This window comes from Anguilla rostrata, chromosome 10 (assembly GCF_018555375.3).
Source record: "Anguilla rostrata isolate EN2019 chromosome 10, ASM1855537v3, whole genome shotgun sequence".
Classification (NCBI taxonomy): domain Eukaryota; kingdom Metazoa; phylum Chordata; class Actinopteri; order Anguilliformes; family Anguillidae; genus Anguilla; species Anguilla rostrata.
This window is the reverse complement of record NC_057942.1, coordinates 11,015,659-11,030,750: the sequence shown is the minus strand read 5'-3', so window position 1 is coordinate 11,030,750 and position 15,092 is coordinate 11,015,659. Positions and strand designations below refer to the sequence as shown.

Sequence of the window (15,092 nt, the reverse complement as noted above, 5' to 3'; positions counted from 1 at the left end):
AACAGACAGTGATCAAGCCACGGCACTCACACGCGTACAGGCAATGCCTGCATAAATCAGACTTCCACTGCTAATGCAGCTTTGCCTTGAGCGACCCACCAAACATATTTACAACATATACAGCAATACATGCACGCACATACACATACATACATACACACACACTGATCTCTGTAACATTTATGACAAAGAAATCTTTTTTTCTTGATTTGGTTATGTACTCCATAATTTTAGATTTAACAGAACAATTCACATGTGGCTAAGATTATAAATCTAAAATTGTGGAGTAGAGCCAAATCAAAAAAATGTATGTCTTGGTCCCAAACATTATGGCGCTCACAGTATATAAACACACACACATGCACACATACACTGTATACAGCACCATACACAAGCAGGTTGAGACAAAGAGCTACACAGCAGACATTTCACTCAATAGAGAAGATGGAGGACAGGTGCGGAGCTGGGGGAGGAGGGGGGTGTGCAGACCTCATGGGCTTGATCTTGCACTGCTTTGGCCTGGCCGGGGGGTCAGGAGCTCCGTGGATCTCCTCCATCAGCTGCCGGGACAGCTTGAGTTTGGGCACCGCCTCCTCCGCCTCGTAGCGCGTCAGCCTGGTCTCGTTACTGACCAGGTCGAATATGGACAGGTCCACCGTCTGGGGAAGAGATCAAACGGAGCATTCAGCACGAAACCGAGATCAAACTGAAACTCTGATGTCAAAGAAAACTGAACAGGAGAACATTAAAGGGCTCTCTCTCGTATCCAGGTTATGCCAAGTGTCTTACTTTACACTGGCTGTGGAGTAACAAATACGCCAAATGAAAAACAACACAAAACCGTTCTTCAAAAAAAATCAGCACCCTGCTATTCTTACCTTAGCCATTTAGTAATGGGGATGTTCATTCAGGGACACGGACACAATTACATGGTACATTAATGTGATGCATGCTAAACGAGCATAATATTAACTACTACCAACTACACTGTGTGTACTAAAAAAAAAAAAAAAAAAGTTAGAAACTTAAAATGAATTTTATAAAAATGCCATGGATTATATCAAAATATACTATACTGTAATTGTCCTGCTGAATGCATTTATTTGTTTTTTGCCAATTAACATGCCTATGTGGCTTCACCGGTAGACGGAACAATCTTACATTCTTACCCTGGGGGCACTGCTGTGCTTTCCTTTCCCTGAAAAAATTCTACTTTGAAGTCGGATGAAAAAACCAATAACTGGAAAAATGCACTTTAAAAGTTTTTAAGTTATCTTCAGCTCAACGATCAGTAAAAAGAAAAAGAGAAAAAAAAAACTTCAGATGGTGCTAAAAACGTCCACACAAAAAGGTCTCGGCAAAAAAAAGAACAATCGCACAGAATATCCTATTCTATGTAACAGACAACAGAGAGACAGAGTGAAAGGTGCATTCCATAATCAACCAGCATGTCCGTCATCACCGAGGAGGCGGACCACAAAGACTGATCGATTTGTGTGAAGACACCGAAATAACACGATGGACAGCTATGGATTCCGGTTGACAGCAAAAGTAAAGTAAAAGCACAAGAAAGAAACTTGAAATGGAAAAATATTGACATTTAAACAAAAGAAAGAGAAAAAAGAAAAACATTCCACTGAACAGCGAGCATGTCGTTAAAATTCAGGCTCAACAGGCCGAGTTAAGAGACTGCAAATGAGGACAACCCCAGTGGGACTCCTGACTGAAAAACTGGTAACACGAATTAATGTTAAAAGCATTTAGGCTATGTCAGGTCTAATCAAAATCCACGGGTGGCCATGCCAGAGAAATAAACTTGTACAATACTAAATCTCAATTTAAACTGAAAACCCAGTTGACTTGACCTCCTTACAGAAATGAAAAACCAAGGTGGGAGGTGCTAAGAATTTCGGGTGGCTCCGCCCCTTACCTTCCACGGGTCCCGCTGGAGGGCGCCCAGCACCAGGGAGGCGGTGGTGTACTCCAGGGCCTGGGACACGTACGTGCTCTGGGCCTCCCGGGCCTGGAGCAGCTCCGGGTGGTTACAGATGCGCTGCAGCTGCATCAGAACCTGCAGCACGCTCACAAAGTGGCCCGTCTTCAGGGCCTCTTGAGCTCTGGCGGGAGAGAGGCAGCGCATTGGACTCAAACTGGCAAGCACAGCCAATGGCGGCAGCAGGCAGCTACAGCCCGGGCGCCTCAGAGGAGTTTTGCTCCTCCTGAGCTTGACTGTAAGGTTAGATAAATTAATGAAGAGTTCATCCTGATATTCACCCTGGCTGCGTCATGACGTCCTCGTACAGGCTCTTCTGTCGGTTGGACAGACGGCACTTGAGGATGTGCTCGTACTTCTTGGGGAGCTGCTTCTCCACGTCCCGTTTGGAGCGCCTCAGGATGAAGGGCTGGATCATCTGCGGAGGAGAGCGGGAACGAGAGGATTCACTGATCTGAGAACAGCCTCTCACCGTCACTTTCAGAGGAGCACGGACCTATTCTTCTCATCTGGCGCGCAATGACGCAATGACAATATCACACATTCAGGAAGAGCACGACCCGCGCTCCTGCATGATTCACACTTCCAAGAAATAACATGCACATCAGGGAGTGACCAAGAGCAGATGTCTGTGAATGTGAACGCCAGTGTAGAGCCAAAGATTACACTAGCAATCTTAGCATCAGAAGTGCCATTGGACACAAACACCAAAACAAAGTGCCATAAACTGAGAGTGGCATTAATATCATAACTGATCAGAACAGGTCTGTATCATGAAATGCCCCCCATTGCAATTCATCATGAAGAGGGACATACAGGCACTATTCACAATATGTAAGACCTCCTAACCTTTTGATGCTTTTCAAATGGAAAAGTCAGAGTAGACCTAAAAACATCATACACCATGTGGGAGGGCACATGCTAGTACACCTCAGTGAAGGAGGGAACAGGCTAGTACACCTCAGTGAAGAATGAAACAGGCTAGTACACCTCAGTGAAGAATGAAACAGGCTAGTACACCTCAGTGAAGGAGGGAACAGGCTAGTACACCTCCGTGAAAGAGAGTCTGGAGTGTGAGCAGATTGACCCACCCTATGCAGGCGGATGACCAGCTTGTGGCAGTAGTCCTGGTTCTGGTCAGTGCCGGCCTTGACGGGGAAGTCCAGATATGGTCGCGTGATGCCGGGGAGCAGGAAGTGGATCATGGTCCACAGCTCCTTCAGCGTGTTCTGCAGTGGCGTGTTGATCAGAAGGAGCCTCTGCTGACTGGAAAAAGGTTCAATACACTGTCAGTTCAAACTGAAACTTGGTTTTAAGTTTGATGATGCATAACCACAGAAACAGGATGCTGGTGTTATTCCATCATCATGTGGGCATTGGGCCTCCTACAGCCTTGCAGTCAGTGAGCAGAGGCTTCTTTGAATGGCAGGGACCTGCTCCACGCACCTCTTAAGGGAAAATATGGCATCCCAGTGCTTCTCTGTCATGTTCTTAATGAGCTGCACCTCGTCCAGCACCAGGTGCTTCCACCTCCTCTTGAGGAACTCCCTCTGGTCCTTCAGCAGCAGCTTGTAAGACGTCACGCACACGTGGAAGCTGTTGGGCTCCGACCACCACTGTGGGCAAAGAGGCACAGCATGAATTAGAGGCACAGCAGACCTGACCACAGCAAGACAAGCAAGGTCAGAACAGGTCTTTGGCCTGCTCACGCCATATTCCAAACCGGCTCTGACTCACGATGGCCAATGTACACACGCTATCACAGTCATTATTGGTGCACATAAGCTACAGCTGGATGTTAATCTTCTTCAATGAGATTAAGTTTTCTTGTAAATGAACCTGTGTCAGGGCGGACTAAACCACAGACAGGCAATTCCTTGCGTTAAAAGCATAAATGAACCGAACAACTTGTTTCTGATCCATGACATAGACACACGACACCAACAGCAACAACAGTACCACTAAGGAACACCCGAAATAGCTACCTTTCTCTTAAACCTGCGCTCCTTCTTGCTTCCGAGATAAAGGAGGATCTTCAGCCCGGGGCACCAGCGCTTGAACTCCATCTCCCAGCTCAGCATTTTGCAAGTCCGCACAACCACCAAATGGGGACCCCAGATTCCTACAGCAAAGAACACAGGTTCCAGTACCGATAACCGTTTGGATTAATGGTGGAAGCAGGACATTCCTCCACATTGTAAAGCCCACCCACCTTCCTGACAGGCCAAGTGGGCCAGAAACGCCACGGTCTGCACGGTCTTCCCCAGACCCGTCTCGTCGGCCAGGATGCCGTTCAGGTGCTTCTTGTGGAGGTTGACCAGCCAGTCCACGCCGATCTGCTGGTACTCCCGCAGCGCGCCGTGCAGCAGGAAGGGGGCGGGGCTGCGCGCCTGAGGGACAGAGATGTGGGCGGAGTCAGCCACGCAAATACCGTACAGTAGCGTTCTACCCACAACCCCGGGATCAGAGGCGAGAGACTGACCGCGTTGATGGTCCTGGAGCTGCCTTTGGGCAGGATCAGCTCGGTCGCCGCGGCCACCTCGGCGATGTCCCTCTTGGCCTTGCCGTCGGCCCCGGGGGAGGTGACCTTCTCCGCCCCGCGATACTGCTCCACGCTGAGCAGGGAGTCGATCAGCACCGCCTCGTGCGGGCTGTCCAGCGGGGACTCCTCCATCTCTGTGTGAGGCCAGGGAAGCCCAGAAATGAGTTTCACAGACAGGTAACTGGCTTCTGTTCTCATTTATACCGCACTTCCCTGCTGGTGTTTTTAGTGTAGTGATTCTCACTACGAGTGACCCTCCTACGGGTAAATGGCAGCGGCCGCTCACCTTCGTCTTTGTCCTCGTCGTCGCTCTGGGAGCTGGGCTGGGGCCACTCAAAGTGCTCCGCGTAGGCACCGGCGTACTGCTTCTTCAGCGCGTCCAGCGGCATTTCCGCTGCAAGGCAAGGCAGGATAGGGGGTGAAGAAAACTCCTACATTCATTACGCAAATGCCATGTTGCAGCGCCGTGAAAAAATATTTGCCCCCTTCCAGACTGCTGGTATGATGTTCTGATTATGATAAGCTGCATTTGCTTAAATGGCAAACATAATGGGACCCATGTCCTCCGAAAAGTTATATTTTTGACTCCTTTCACCATAGAACACTATCCCAAAAGGCTTGGGGATCATCCAGGAGCTTTTTTGTAAATGTGAGCATTGATGTTTCACTTGTTTAGCAGTAGTTGCCGCTTTGCTACTCTCCCATGAATCCCATTTCTGCCCAGTCTCTGCCTTATTATGGAGTAATGAACACTGACCTTCGCAGAGATTAGAGAGGCCTGCAGTTCTTTGGACATTTAGATTTAACAGCGCTGGCTGCCTGGCTCAATCAGATTCAATCAACAGAATCTAATTATCAAGTAAATTTGGTTAATTGGTTGATTGAGTAACTAAAGAGGCAATTACTTCAAGGGTGATGTGGGTGCTTGCTAACTTCTTTCATTAAATAAATAATTTAATATAAATAAAATGTATTTTCTGTTTACTGAGGATCCCTTTCAGAATCTGAAACCATTCAGAGTGATAAATATGAAATAATAGAGGAAATCAGGAAGGGGGCAAATACGCTTTACTCTATGGTGTACCTTCTTTAGTGAGATCAGCCAGCTCTGCCTGCTGGTCTCCCACTGCCTCCATGGCCTCCTGCTCCTCTATGGTGCTCTCCTCGTCCTCGGCTACAACCCAGGGAACATCACCGGTCACAACTTGCCAGTGTCAATGTAAACCCCTCTCCCAGCCACAGTAAAGGGCACTCCTCATGATGAGCAACCCCCCCCTCGCCCCCCTCCAAACTAAGACAAGGACACATTTGCTGCATGTACCTTCTTCATCCGTTACTGAAGAACTCGCTTTCCGCTTTCTGCTGGTAGATGACTCCTGTTAAACAAAGTTCATGAAATTACCCACATATGCAGGGAATGTTTAAATTGAAATATGTATCTCACAGAAAGAACAGATTCTGCATGCAGGTGAGAAAGAAGGCTCTTACAGCGCGGGCTTCGTCTTCGGGCTTCTCCCCGGGGGTCTGTGCCGATTTCACGCTTTGTCCTGCAACACGTTTAATCAATAACTCATTACGACCCAACCAGGGGCTGCTCTTAAAGGCTCTGCCTTACCCATAACTGCTTTTCAGAAAACCTGCTCACAATACCAGATCGCTGTACTTAATTAACCTTCCATTTACCAGCTCTACCCCACATATGCAGTCTGGTCCAACTGGGTATTCCAGTCACAGATGATTGAAGTTTACCAAGATAGCGGGGGGAGGTCGAGAGGGATATTATGTAATCTGCATTATGTTTGGTCTGTCTGTTCCCTCTTATTTGTTGAACAAAAACAAATCTGATTGCAAAAAAAGTTTAGCAAGCTAGCAACTCAACGTATTGGCTTTTCTCTGCAAATAATGCAATGACCACCTCCCTCAGTGGCCATGATGCTTCGTCTTGCAGTGCTCATCTATATCTGACTGATTGAATGATTGATTCATTCATTAATTTTTGAACAATCCAATATTTTCATTTTGGGTGATGATAATCAAATTAATGGTGAATTACATTTTACTGCCTGTAAACAGATTTTCATTGACTCCATAAAGAAAAACCAAAAGTTATCAAAGCAATAATAATGAAAATACCTTTATTTGTCGCTCTTTGCAGGCTGAGAGTTTTCCGCCTTTTCTCATAAATTTCAAACCGGAGTTTAATCTCAACAACCTGGAGAAGGAATGTAGGAACGTCTCATTCAAGAATGGACTATTAAACAAACTTCAGTCAAAGTAGAGCTGCTAAACTGCTGATGTATACCCTGTGGCGGAAAGGTGGAGTACCTGCTCGATGTTGGACCAGAAAAACTCCACCTCCCGGGCGATGGTGCTGGCGATGTGCCGCAGTCGCACCTCTTCCTCTTTCTTGGCCCTTTCCTCCACCTGCCTCTGCTCGTCATGGTAACGGGCACAAGTGCGCACCAGCTGGGGAGACAAACAATCAGCCGGCCGCTCCCTACATACTCCCCATCCTGCAGGCCCACTATTAGCTGGAGCGAGTGTCACCCTCTGGAAATGAATCTGGATCTGCATCATTAGCAACCAGTTATTGCAGGTTTTCGCTTCATTTTACAACAGAACAGAAATGACTGCAGTCCATGAATGCACTTCCATTTACCTTTGGTCTCACCTTCCTTCAGAAACTAAATTTATGCTAAAGAAACACTTTAATATGGTCAACATATTAAGCAAATTTTTATTAACAACCTTCTTTGTATCAAGCTGGATATTTAATAGATAAACTGCATGTTAACAGCAAAGTTCCACCTAGTTATTGACCCTCAAACCTTGGTTACAAGTCTAGGGGTCACCCTGTCTCTCTACCAATGCCAATCTCATTCTGAACGTTTTATTACTTTATTCTGGCCTGTCAGCAGACTGGATGATTGACACGAGGGGTGAGTTTATGAGGGTTTGTTTTGACATTCTTTCACTGAGACGCAACCCCCCACCTTCTTGGCCGCGGCCATCTTCCACCTCCTCTCCTGGGCAAAGTCAGCCGCCATCCACTGCATCTCCTCCAGCAGGTAGTCCCACTGGGACTTGGGCCTGGAAGCCTCCAGCAGCTTGGGCAGCCGGCTGGCCGTCCACTGCCCCTCCTTCCGGAGCTCGGCGATGCGCTGGTGCACCTGGTTCTCCTGGGGACGACAGTCACGGTTAAGGACGAGGCCCATGGCGGGTGGGCGTGCGCTAAGACCACCTCCCCCCCCCAAACGAGCCCATCGGCACGCCTCACCAGCTTGGCCTGCTCGGCCTGCTTGTCCTGCGAGCTCTCCTGCGCGGGCTGCGCGGACGCGGCCTGGCCCAGGCCCGACATCTTGAGCAGGGGGTTGGCGTTGGCCCCGCTCAGCTTGGGCTGGGCGGCCGGGGTGGCGCTGGAGGCCGCCGGGCGGCCCGGGCCCACGGGGTGGGAGACGGGGTGCGAGGAGGCGGGCGCGGCCACGGGGGCGGGGGACATGGAGGAAGGCGGGAGGGAGTTGGCCACCAGCCTCTGGCAGGGCTGGGAGAGCTCGGCTCCGGGGCGCACGAGGGCCACGGTCTGGAGTGGAGAGGAAAAGAGGTTCAGGGGCCAAACTGGGGGCGCACAGCGCTGATGTACAGGTACTGAGGCTCACAGGGAGAGGGGCGCTCACCGCCTGTCCCGCCTGCAGGGAGGGCTGTGGCTGCTGCTGCTGCAGCTGCTGGGCCTGGATCTGGATGTGGAGGCCCGACTGCATCTGCTGCTGCAGCTGGGCCTGCAGCTGCGTGTGGGGGTTCCCCGCGGCCAGCAGGGGCGCCCCGGCCTTGGCCTGGGCCTGGAGCTGGGCGGCCGGCTGGGCCTGCGCCTCCACCAGCTGCTGCTGCTGCTGCTGGGAGAGGGCGAGGGGCAGCCCCGCCATGGGCAGGCCGCCGGGGGGCAGGCGCCCGGGCAGCTGGGGCGGCGGCGTGTGCAGGCTGGCCGCGTTCTGCACAGGCGGCCCCTTGGACGGGTCGTACTGCTGCTGGTTCTGCTTCTGCCCCGCGATCTGGACGGCCTGCGGGGTGGGGGGCATTCCTCCTGCGAGGAGGGGGGGGGCAGGGGGGGGTGAGGTATTCGACCGAACAGAAGGAGAACGGGCAGAAGAGGGAAGAGGAACGAGAGAGAAAGAGAATAAAGAATGATGCGCGACTCGTCGGACGGCGCGCCGCTGCCCGGCTCCTCCCCGCCTCTACTGCGAGGGTACGGACCCTCCCCTACGAGCAAGGCCCGGTCGCACGCTGCGAACCAGGCCTGTTCTCATGGAGGGAGAAAAATGCGTAAGTAAGTAAGACGGGGCTCCTCGGCGGTACTCCCACGCTACTGCAGCCGAGTTCAAGAGACGGCTGCAGGAGAACAACATGGAGAAGAGGTGAGACAGTGCTTTGCTCGAGCCTGGCGCTTCCGTGCCGAGGCCCTTTGCTAGTCTACATCAGCGTCTGCCCCCACCTTACCGCTGCCGGATACAAAACAAATGTGTCTCCAATCGTTTCGTAAGGAAACAATTATCCAGAAGAGCATTGTGGAGAAAAATAACGATAATAATGAGGGCTATAAACTCCTAAGGACTGATGAATATGCAGTTTATCTGGATTTATGGTATGAGCTTTATGCTACTTTCGGTTGCAACGTAAGCATCGATCATCTATGCTGTCAAGCAATGGCAACTGTGGCAAAAACCCTGGAGTAGAAGAATCAGGACTTTCAGTCATCTTTTCCAAAGTAAAATGCAAATATCCAGTGCCCTGCTTAGGAGTTCTTTTTTGTGCAAATCAGCTTTTCTCCACCAGTTAATTATGCAGTGAAGAATGCGTTTGAATAATAGTCTACTACAGGGGCAGAGAAGTAGTTTATGAAAATTTTCTCACAAGAAATGACTAATGACTAAAGTACATAAGAAATGACAAATGATAGTACCTAATATAATCTGTATGTCCATTAAATAATAGCACAATCATTTAGTTAATGAATAATAACCCAAAAGAAAACATCCATCATAAAATGTTAAGGGTATGCGGTTAGATACCGAACAAAATCATGCATGGGAACACATCAGCAGAACACAAAACAAAAACACATATTGGAATAAAATAAAAGAAAAAAAAAAGAAAAGAAAATAAAAATAGAAAAAAGGGAAAAGGAGGAAAGGAAATGTGGCACAGTCACAAAAACACCACATGATTAGCATGCATGGAGGAGCAGTGTCATTCTTGCTGGAAAATTGCATTTAGGTCCTTCTGTAAGGATTTGAGGAGCACAAAACAGATTTGCGAAGCGGATGGAAGAGCAGAGCAGACATGGGGTTTAGCAGGCAGCAGGCCTGAGCAGAGCTGTGCAGACTCAGAAGCGCCTCCCTCAACACTCGCTGCCGACACCTCTGACCTGAACGCCTACGCGAAACCGCCTCGGACCGTCGCGCGACCGCAAACCCGGGGCCGAGACCCCCCGAGACCAGTGAGGGAAAGAAACCGAGTCAGAACGGACTGGAATGCGATGGAGACGGACCATGGCGGGGGGGGGAGATAAACCAACAGAAGATGAAGGATGAGCACAACACCACGCCACAAGACTGGCCTGCCGGACGGCAGAAGGGAGGGTGGGATGCGTCCAGGGTCCTTGGTCCACACAATGTCATGGGTTGGAAGGAAAGGGGAGGGGCGACGAGAAGGGAAGAGAGTCGGAAATGCAGGGAGGTGAGCATGAAGATGGGGGCTGGAACAAGAAGGAAGAAGTGGGCCGACGAGCCAGCAAACGTGCCCCCTCCGTCTGAAAGCGCTCTCTTTCCGGGCGATTTCCCTCGGCCGCTCGTCCTGATCGTGTTTGCGCGTCGCCGAGAGACGCTCAGGTCGCGGGAGAGTCCGTCCAAACAAAGAAGGTGAGAAAACGCCAAAATAAGACGTAAAGGATGAAGCGGATGATCGGTAAAACAGAAAATGGGGGGGGAAAAAATCCTAAAAACATGAGCTTCGTCCCTTTTAAAAAAGCTACTCCTTCTCCTTCTCTTCTGACTTGAGTTTCTTCGTTCCCCCGAGTCCCCTTTCTGAACAGAACGAGGGCAGTCAGAGCTCATGCATTCTGACCCTAAGCCTGGACTCGTGGCTGCCTCCCGGCCACTGGATGACGTCGATGCTCTCCGAGGGGCGTAACCGCCATTGGTCGTAAAAAACAAAAAGAAAAAAATGCCCCCGGCATTCTGTTAACGTCTGATTCGATATAGGGTCGAAATACTTCCAGCGGCATCGAACAGAACACAGAACTGCCTCGTAGTAGCAATCCTACCTTGCGCAGTCGGCATAAGCTGTTGGAGAGGAACCCCAGGTGATCCTAAAGGAGCTACGCCAGGATGCTGGAAAATCATCCCGTGGCGACCAACGTCAATCCGGGGCCTCTTAGCCTGATCTGGGATTTAAAACACACAATACCCTCATAACGCAAAACACTGGGCAACAGAGCAAATGACCTTTCTTCTGCACACCATTCAGAGCTCCCCCTTTCCACGGACCGTGACCTTCCACACAGAAGCGCTAGTAGGAGATGCCGAATATCTAAAAGCAGAAGCAGTTTAAAGGACGAAAAGGAGAAAATAAACCGAAAAGAGACAAAAACCAGAAACGGGGAAGGAAAGAAAAAAAAATAAAATAAAAAATAAAAATAAAATAAAAAAGCCACCAGACTCCACCGCCGTCGCCCTACCTGCTTGCGCCAAAGCCTGCTGTCTTTTCATTACTTCTATGTCCACTGGTTTTGTGATGCTCGTAGCAGATGTTCCCTGGTGTCCCTGCAAAACAAAGGTTAACCATAAAGGAAATGAGACAGCAGAACACATTTCATCCACCTAGACATGTTGACCAAAGCTCGGGGCTCCAACCTGAACAGAGAACATAAAGAGCATTTAAAAAACGGGGGGAAAAGTCCAATAACTACGTTTTCCAAAATGGTTCCAAATATTTTAAATAACACATAGACTCCCTTCACAAGACACAATCCTGTCTATTGGAGGGAAGCACAAATGGGTCACAGGGCTATACCGTCTTTGGAACTCACCTGGAATTGTTGCTGTTGTTGAGCAGAGAAAGCTGCAGACACGTTGGGAGGGAGCTGCGTTGCTATGGCAACCGGCGTTCCCGCTTGACCATCTTTCCCAGTCACCACCTTGACCTAGGTTTTTCCCACACGGAGCCATTAGACACCAAGACAAACACGCATTCTCCATCATGAAAAAAGTTTTTGAACAGCAGAAGAATAATTACGCCACGGTCACATTGCAAATCATTACTCTAGGGGCGACTTAGATTTGCAATTAACACATTCACTCAACCTTTAAACGGTAAAATAGCCATCTCCCACCTATGACTACCAACCACAATGCTGATCAGAAGCAATATCCATTACACTGCACGCTATCCAATTCTCTGGAGCGTGTCATTCCATTTTCGAATTTACATGTTATTCAGAACAATAGAATAATTGGCTCCCAGAGCATAATGAGTATGGTAACAGCTGCGAAATAATACTCGGTCCATTACCTCGTCGTTGATGACCTCAGATTGCTCCTCTTCCTCTTCTTCCTCGAGGTCCAGGTCATTCTGTCTTAGGTATGTAAAGAGTGGCACACAGGGCTTCTTCTTGAAGGCCAGATAGTCCATCATGTTGCCTTGGAGGTGCTGCAGGAAGAAGAGCTCTATAAGGTACTCCTTGAAGACGTCTTTAAGGCCCTCCATTTTCTTGTTGTGGTGTTCCAGGCACTGTTTCCTCAGCTGGGCCACCTCTGGATTAGAGGGCGCGATTTCCTCGAGCTTCTTGGGCTGCTGTTTCTTGATGGCGCCGACCACTGTGCCCGTGGGGGTAAGAGGAGGATTGGAGAGCCCCTGGGGTGGATTGGTGCGGGACGGACTGGAGGGCGGCATGGCGCTGGGTATGCCAAAAGAGGCAACGGCGGCTGCCCCGACGCTGGACACCATGCCTTGGGAGGGAATCATGGGGCGTGCCAGCTGACCCTGGATGATGCTGCTGATCTGAGGGGGCAGGTTGGAGGTGGTGATGTGGCCCGGGCTCCCCAGGGTGGGCAAGGCCGGTCCGCTGGCCACCGGGCTCTGGGGACCCAGGTGGTGGATGGTGCTGCCGGTCTGGGAGTGGGGCTGGGACAGCCTGCGCTCGCGCACAGAACCCGGGGCGCCGGGGGACGTCAGCTGCACCTGGCTAACCGTGGTGGGAGCCAGCTGGGCCAGACCCGCGGCGTCCTGGTAAACGAAGTAGCTGCCGCCAGTGGGGCTGCCCAGGTTGATCTGCCTCACCGGCATGCTGGACTCCACAAAACGCGTGGGGCTCTGCCCGCACACGGCCAGCCCCGCCCCAGAGGCCCCCGGCCGCTGCATCCCCTGAAGGGCCACGGGACTGTGCTGCGTGGGGCTCTGGGGCTGCATGGGCTGCGGCAGGGGGGAGGTCACCTGGATGTAGGGGGAGGAGGAGGTGGGCTCTAAACGCCACTGAGAGGCTGGGTGCTGGAAGCCTGGAGAAGCTGGGTTCTGCAAGGGCAGAGGGGTGAGGGTTATTTGCTGGTTGCCTGTCACCATCTGGCCGACATTCTGAAGGGTGATGTTCATGTTCTGGCCAGTAACGGGAGTGCGGCTCATGATTAGGTAGTTGGGGGACTGTGGAGCAGAGGGACTGGCAGCAGGGGCGAAGGATGGTGCTGGGGACTGGGGCAGGTTGACTGGCCCGGGCTGCTGCTGAGCCACTGCTGGGGTCTGCTCCTCAGCCTCTGATCCTGTGAAGGACTTGGATCTCTGAAGTTGCCTCTGCACGTTCTGGGGTCCACTTCCATGGTGCATTGTGAACCCCAGTTGTTAAATCAAACAATCACCTGTACAGGAGACAGTATCGTGTCAAATTACAACTACATAAAATATATGGCTCTTGTCAGATTTTAGCGAAGCCTGCCAGCAGCAAATGCAACTACGGCTCAGTCCGTGATGCAAGATATTGGGCAAAAATACGTTAATACAGTCTAAATGCATTTATATTGCATGACCATGTCGTTAAATGACTTAAATGCGGCTCAGAACAGCTATATAATTCAAACTCAAATTTGGTTAGCTATTGTGTTATGGTGACAGAATTCAAACAAATCGCAGAACAGTCGCTAGCTAATGTCAGAAATAACGTAAACCCCGACAGGCAAAAATAAAGATAACTATGACCATTTAACGACAGCCGCATCACAACAAACTATATAACTATATATAGTAATACTATATTACATAAACAATTCAATATTAAAACAATAAATTAACTGGTCATGCAGACAGCTTTGTTAGAGGTATCTGCTCCCGCTTACTAACATGCTAACGTTGCTATCCAACTCATTGTTAGTTAGCCATCATACAACACACCGATTAAAACACTAGGCTAGGGGAACTAGCTAGCTACAATGCAGCGAACTCGTGGATATCTAGCTTGTTTCCGCTTAAACTGGTAAGGTTATTCAATAAATAGTTAGGCAACTAACTTCTTAATTACTAGGCTACCTTGAACACCAAGCTTATGCTGCCGGTTAATCAGAGCAAACGTTAGCTAGCTAGCTACTCTCGTTCTCGTCTTCGGAGAGGGATCGCAAGGCCTAGGCTCATAACGTATCCTACTTGCTAATTAGTAAACTGACGCTAAACATCGACACGAATGCCAAATCAAAGAGAAAATAGTTCATGCAGATTTTAGTTAACCAGAATTGTAAACTAGTTCGGTCGGTTCCTTCATGAGTTATTACGACGGTGTATTCAAAACACTAGCTAGCTAAGATTCGAACCTAGACAAGACACGCCGCTCCGTTATTCCATTGCGCCCGACAATACCAAAACACAACACAGTACGTTCACACTCACTTACAGGATATGCAGGTCCCACAGCCGCAGCATCCACCACAGGACGTTCCTCAAACCCCTGGAGACAAATTACAGTATGCTTCTGCACTATTATAGCAGTGCTAGACCTGATAATTATATTTAATGCTTGGGAGATATTGCATTTGGAAACATGGCGGCCGCCACCATTTTTTCTTTCAATTCTTTCAAGAACCGGAAGTAGTTTCTTGTTTGTACAGTGGAAACGCCCATTGAAAAGAGTGACTTCATTAATGGCCAACCATATTCATTGAATTCATTACAATGAAACGTAGCCAGACGGGGTGTGGGGGCAATTAGGATTTGGTTCCTCTGTTCATTATGGAGAACCCGTTCAAAAGTGTATCTTGTTTTATGAATACGACTAGGCTTCGTTAATGAGGAATACAACTGCATTAAAGAAAAATCTATTTAAAAAAACCTGTAATTCTAAATACGAACACATTTATAAACGTATCTGCACAATTGTATGATTATTAAGAGCATTAAACCGTTAAAGAGAAAGGCAAATTACAATGTTCTCAGATAACCAAACGTGAAATATTGTGAAATTACTCATTTGTGTCTTTCTTAATGAAAACACTGAGAAGACATAGAACCATTCTTTTAAATGAAAATACT

At 49.3% G+C, this 15,092-nt stretch overlaps 1 protein-coding gene across 2 annotated transcripts in view; it reads right to left on the bottom strand.

Annotated features, from left to right (window-relative positions):
- ep400 (E1A binding protein p400) overlaps nucleotides 1-14,922 on the bottom strand; it is a 29,611-nt gene extending 14,689 nt beyond the window's left edge. For both annotated transcript variants that reach the window (XM_064354029.1, XM_064354030.1), the window contains exons 1-22: nucleotides 14,458-14,922; nucleotides 12,099-13,435; nucleotides 11,617-11,730; nucleotides 11,266-11,350; nucleotides 10,852-10,971; nucleotides 8,210-8,613; nucleotides 7,813-8,115; nucleotides 7,529-7,714; nucleotides 6,861-7,001; nucleotides 6,669-6,747; nucleotides 6,024-6,082; nucleotides 5,857-5,911; nucleotides 5,620-5,709; nucleotides 4,822-4,929; nucleotides 4,476-4,669; nucleotides 4,206-4,383; nucleotides 3,979-4,115; nucleotides 3,440-3,609; nucleotides 3,085-3,259; nucleotides 2,275-2,411; nucleotides 1,931-2,117; nucleotides 490-659 (exon numbers count right to left, since the gene is read on the bottom strand). In XM_064354029.1, coding sequence (XP_064210099.1) covers nucleotides 490-659; nucleotides 1,931-2,117; nucleotides 2,275-2,411; nucleotides 3,085-3,259; nucleotides 3,440-3,609; nucleotides 3,979-4,115; nucleotides 4,206-4,383; nucleotides 4,476-4,669; nucleotides 4,822-4,929; nucleotides 5,620-5,709; nucleotides 5,857-5,911; nucleotides 6,024-6,082; nucleotides 6,669-6,747; nucleotides 6,861-7,001; nucleotides 7,529-7,714; nucleotides 7,813-8,115; nucleotides 8,210-8,613; nucleotides 10,852-10,971; nucleotides 11,266-11,350; nucleotides 11,617-11,730; nucleotides 12,099-13,403 — 4,397 coding nt within the window. In that variant the 5' untranslated portion in view covers nucleotides 13,404-13,435; nucleotides 14,458-14,922. The remainder of the gene's footprint in view (nucleotides 1-489; nucleotides 660-1,930; nucleotides 2,118-2,274; nucleotides 2,412-3,084; nucleotides 3,260-3,439; nucleotides 3,610-3,978; nucleotides 4,116-4,205; nucleotides 4,384-4,475; nucleotides 4,670-4,821; nucleotides 4,930-5,619; nucleotides 5,710-5,856; nucleotides 5,912-6,023; nucleotides 6,083-6,668; nucleotides 6,748-6,860; nucleotides 7,002-7,528; nucleotides 7,715-7,812; nucleotides 8,116-8,209; nucleotides 8,614-10,851; nucleotides 10,972-11,265; nucleotides 11,351-11,616; nucleotides 11,731-12,098; nucleotides 13,436-14,457) is intronic.
- Between the last annotated feature and the right edge of the window lie 170 nt (nucleotides 14,923-15,092).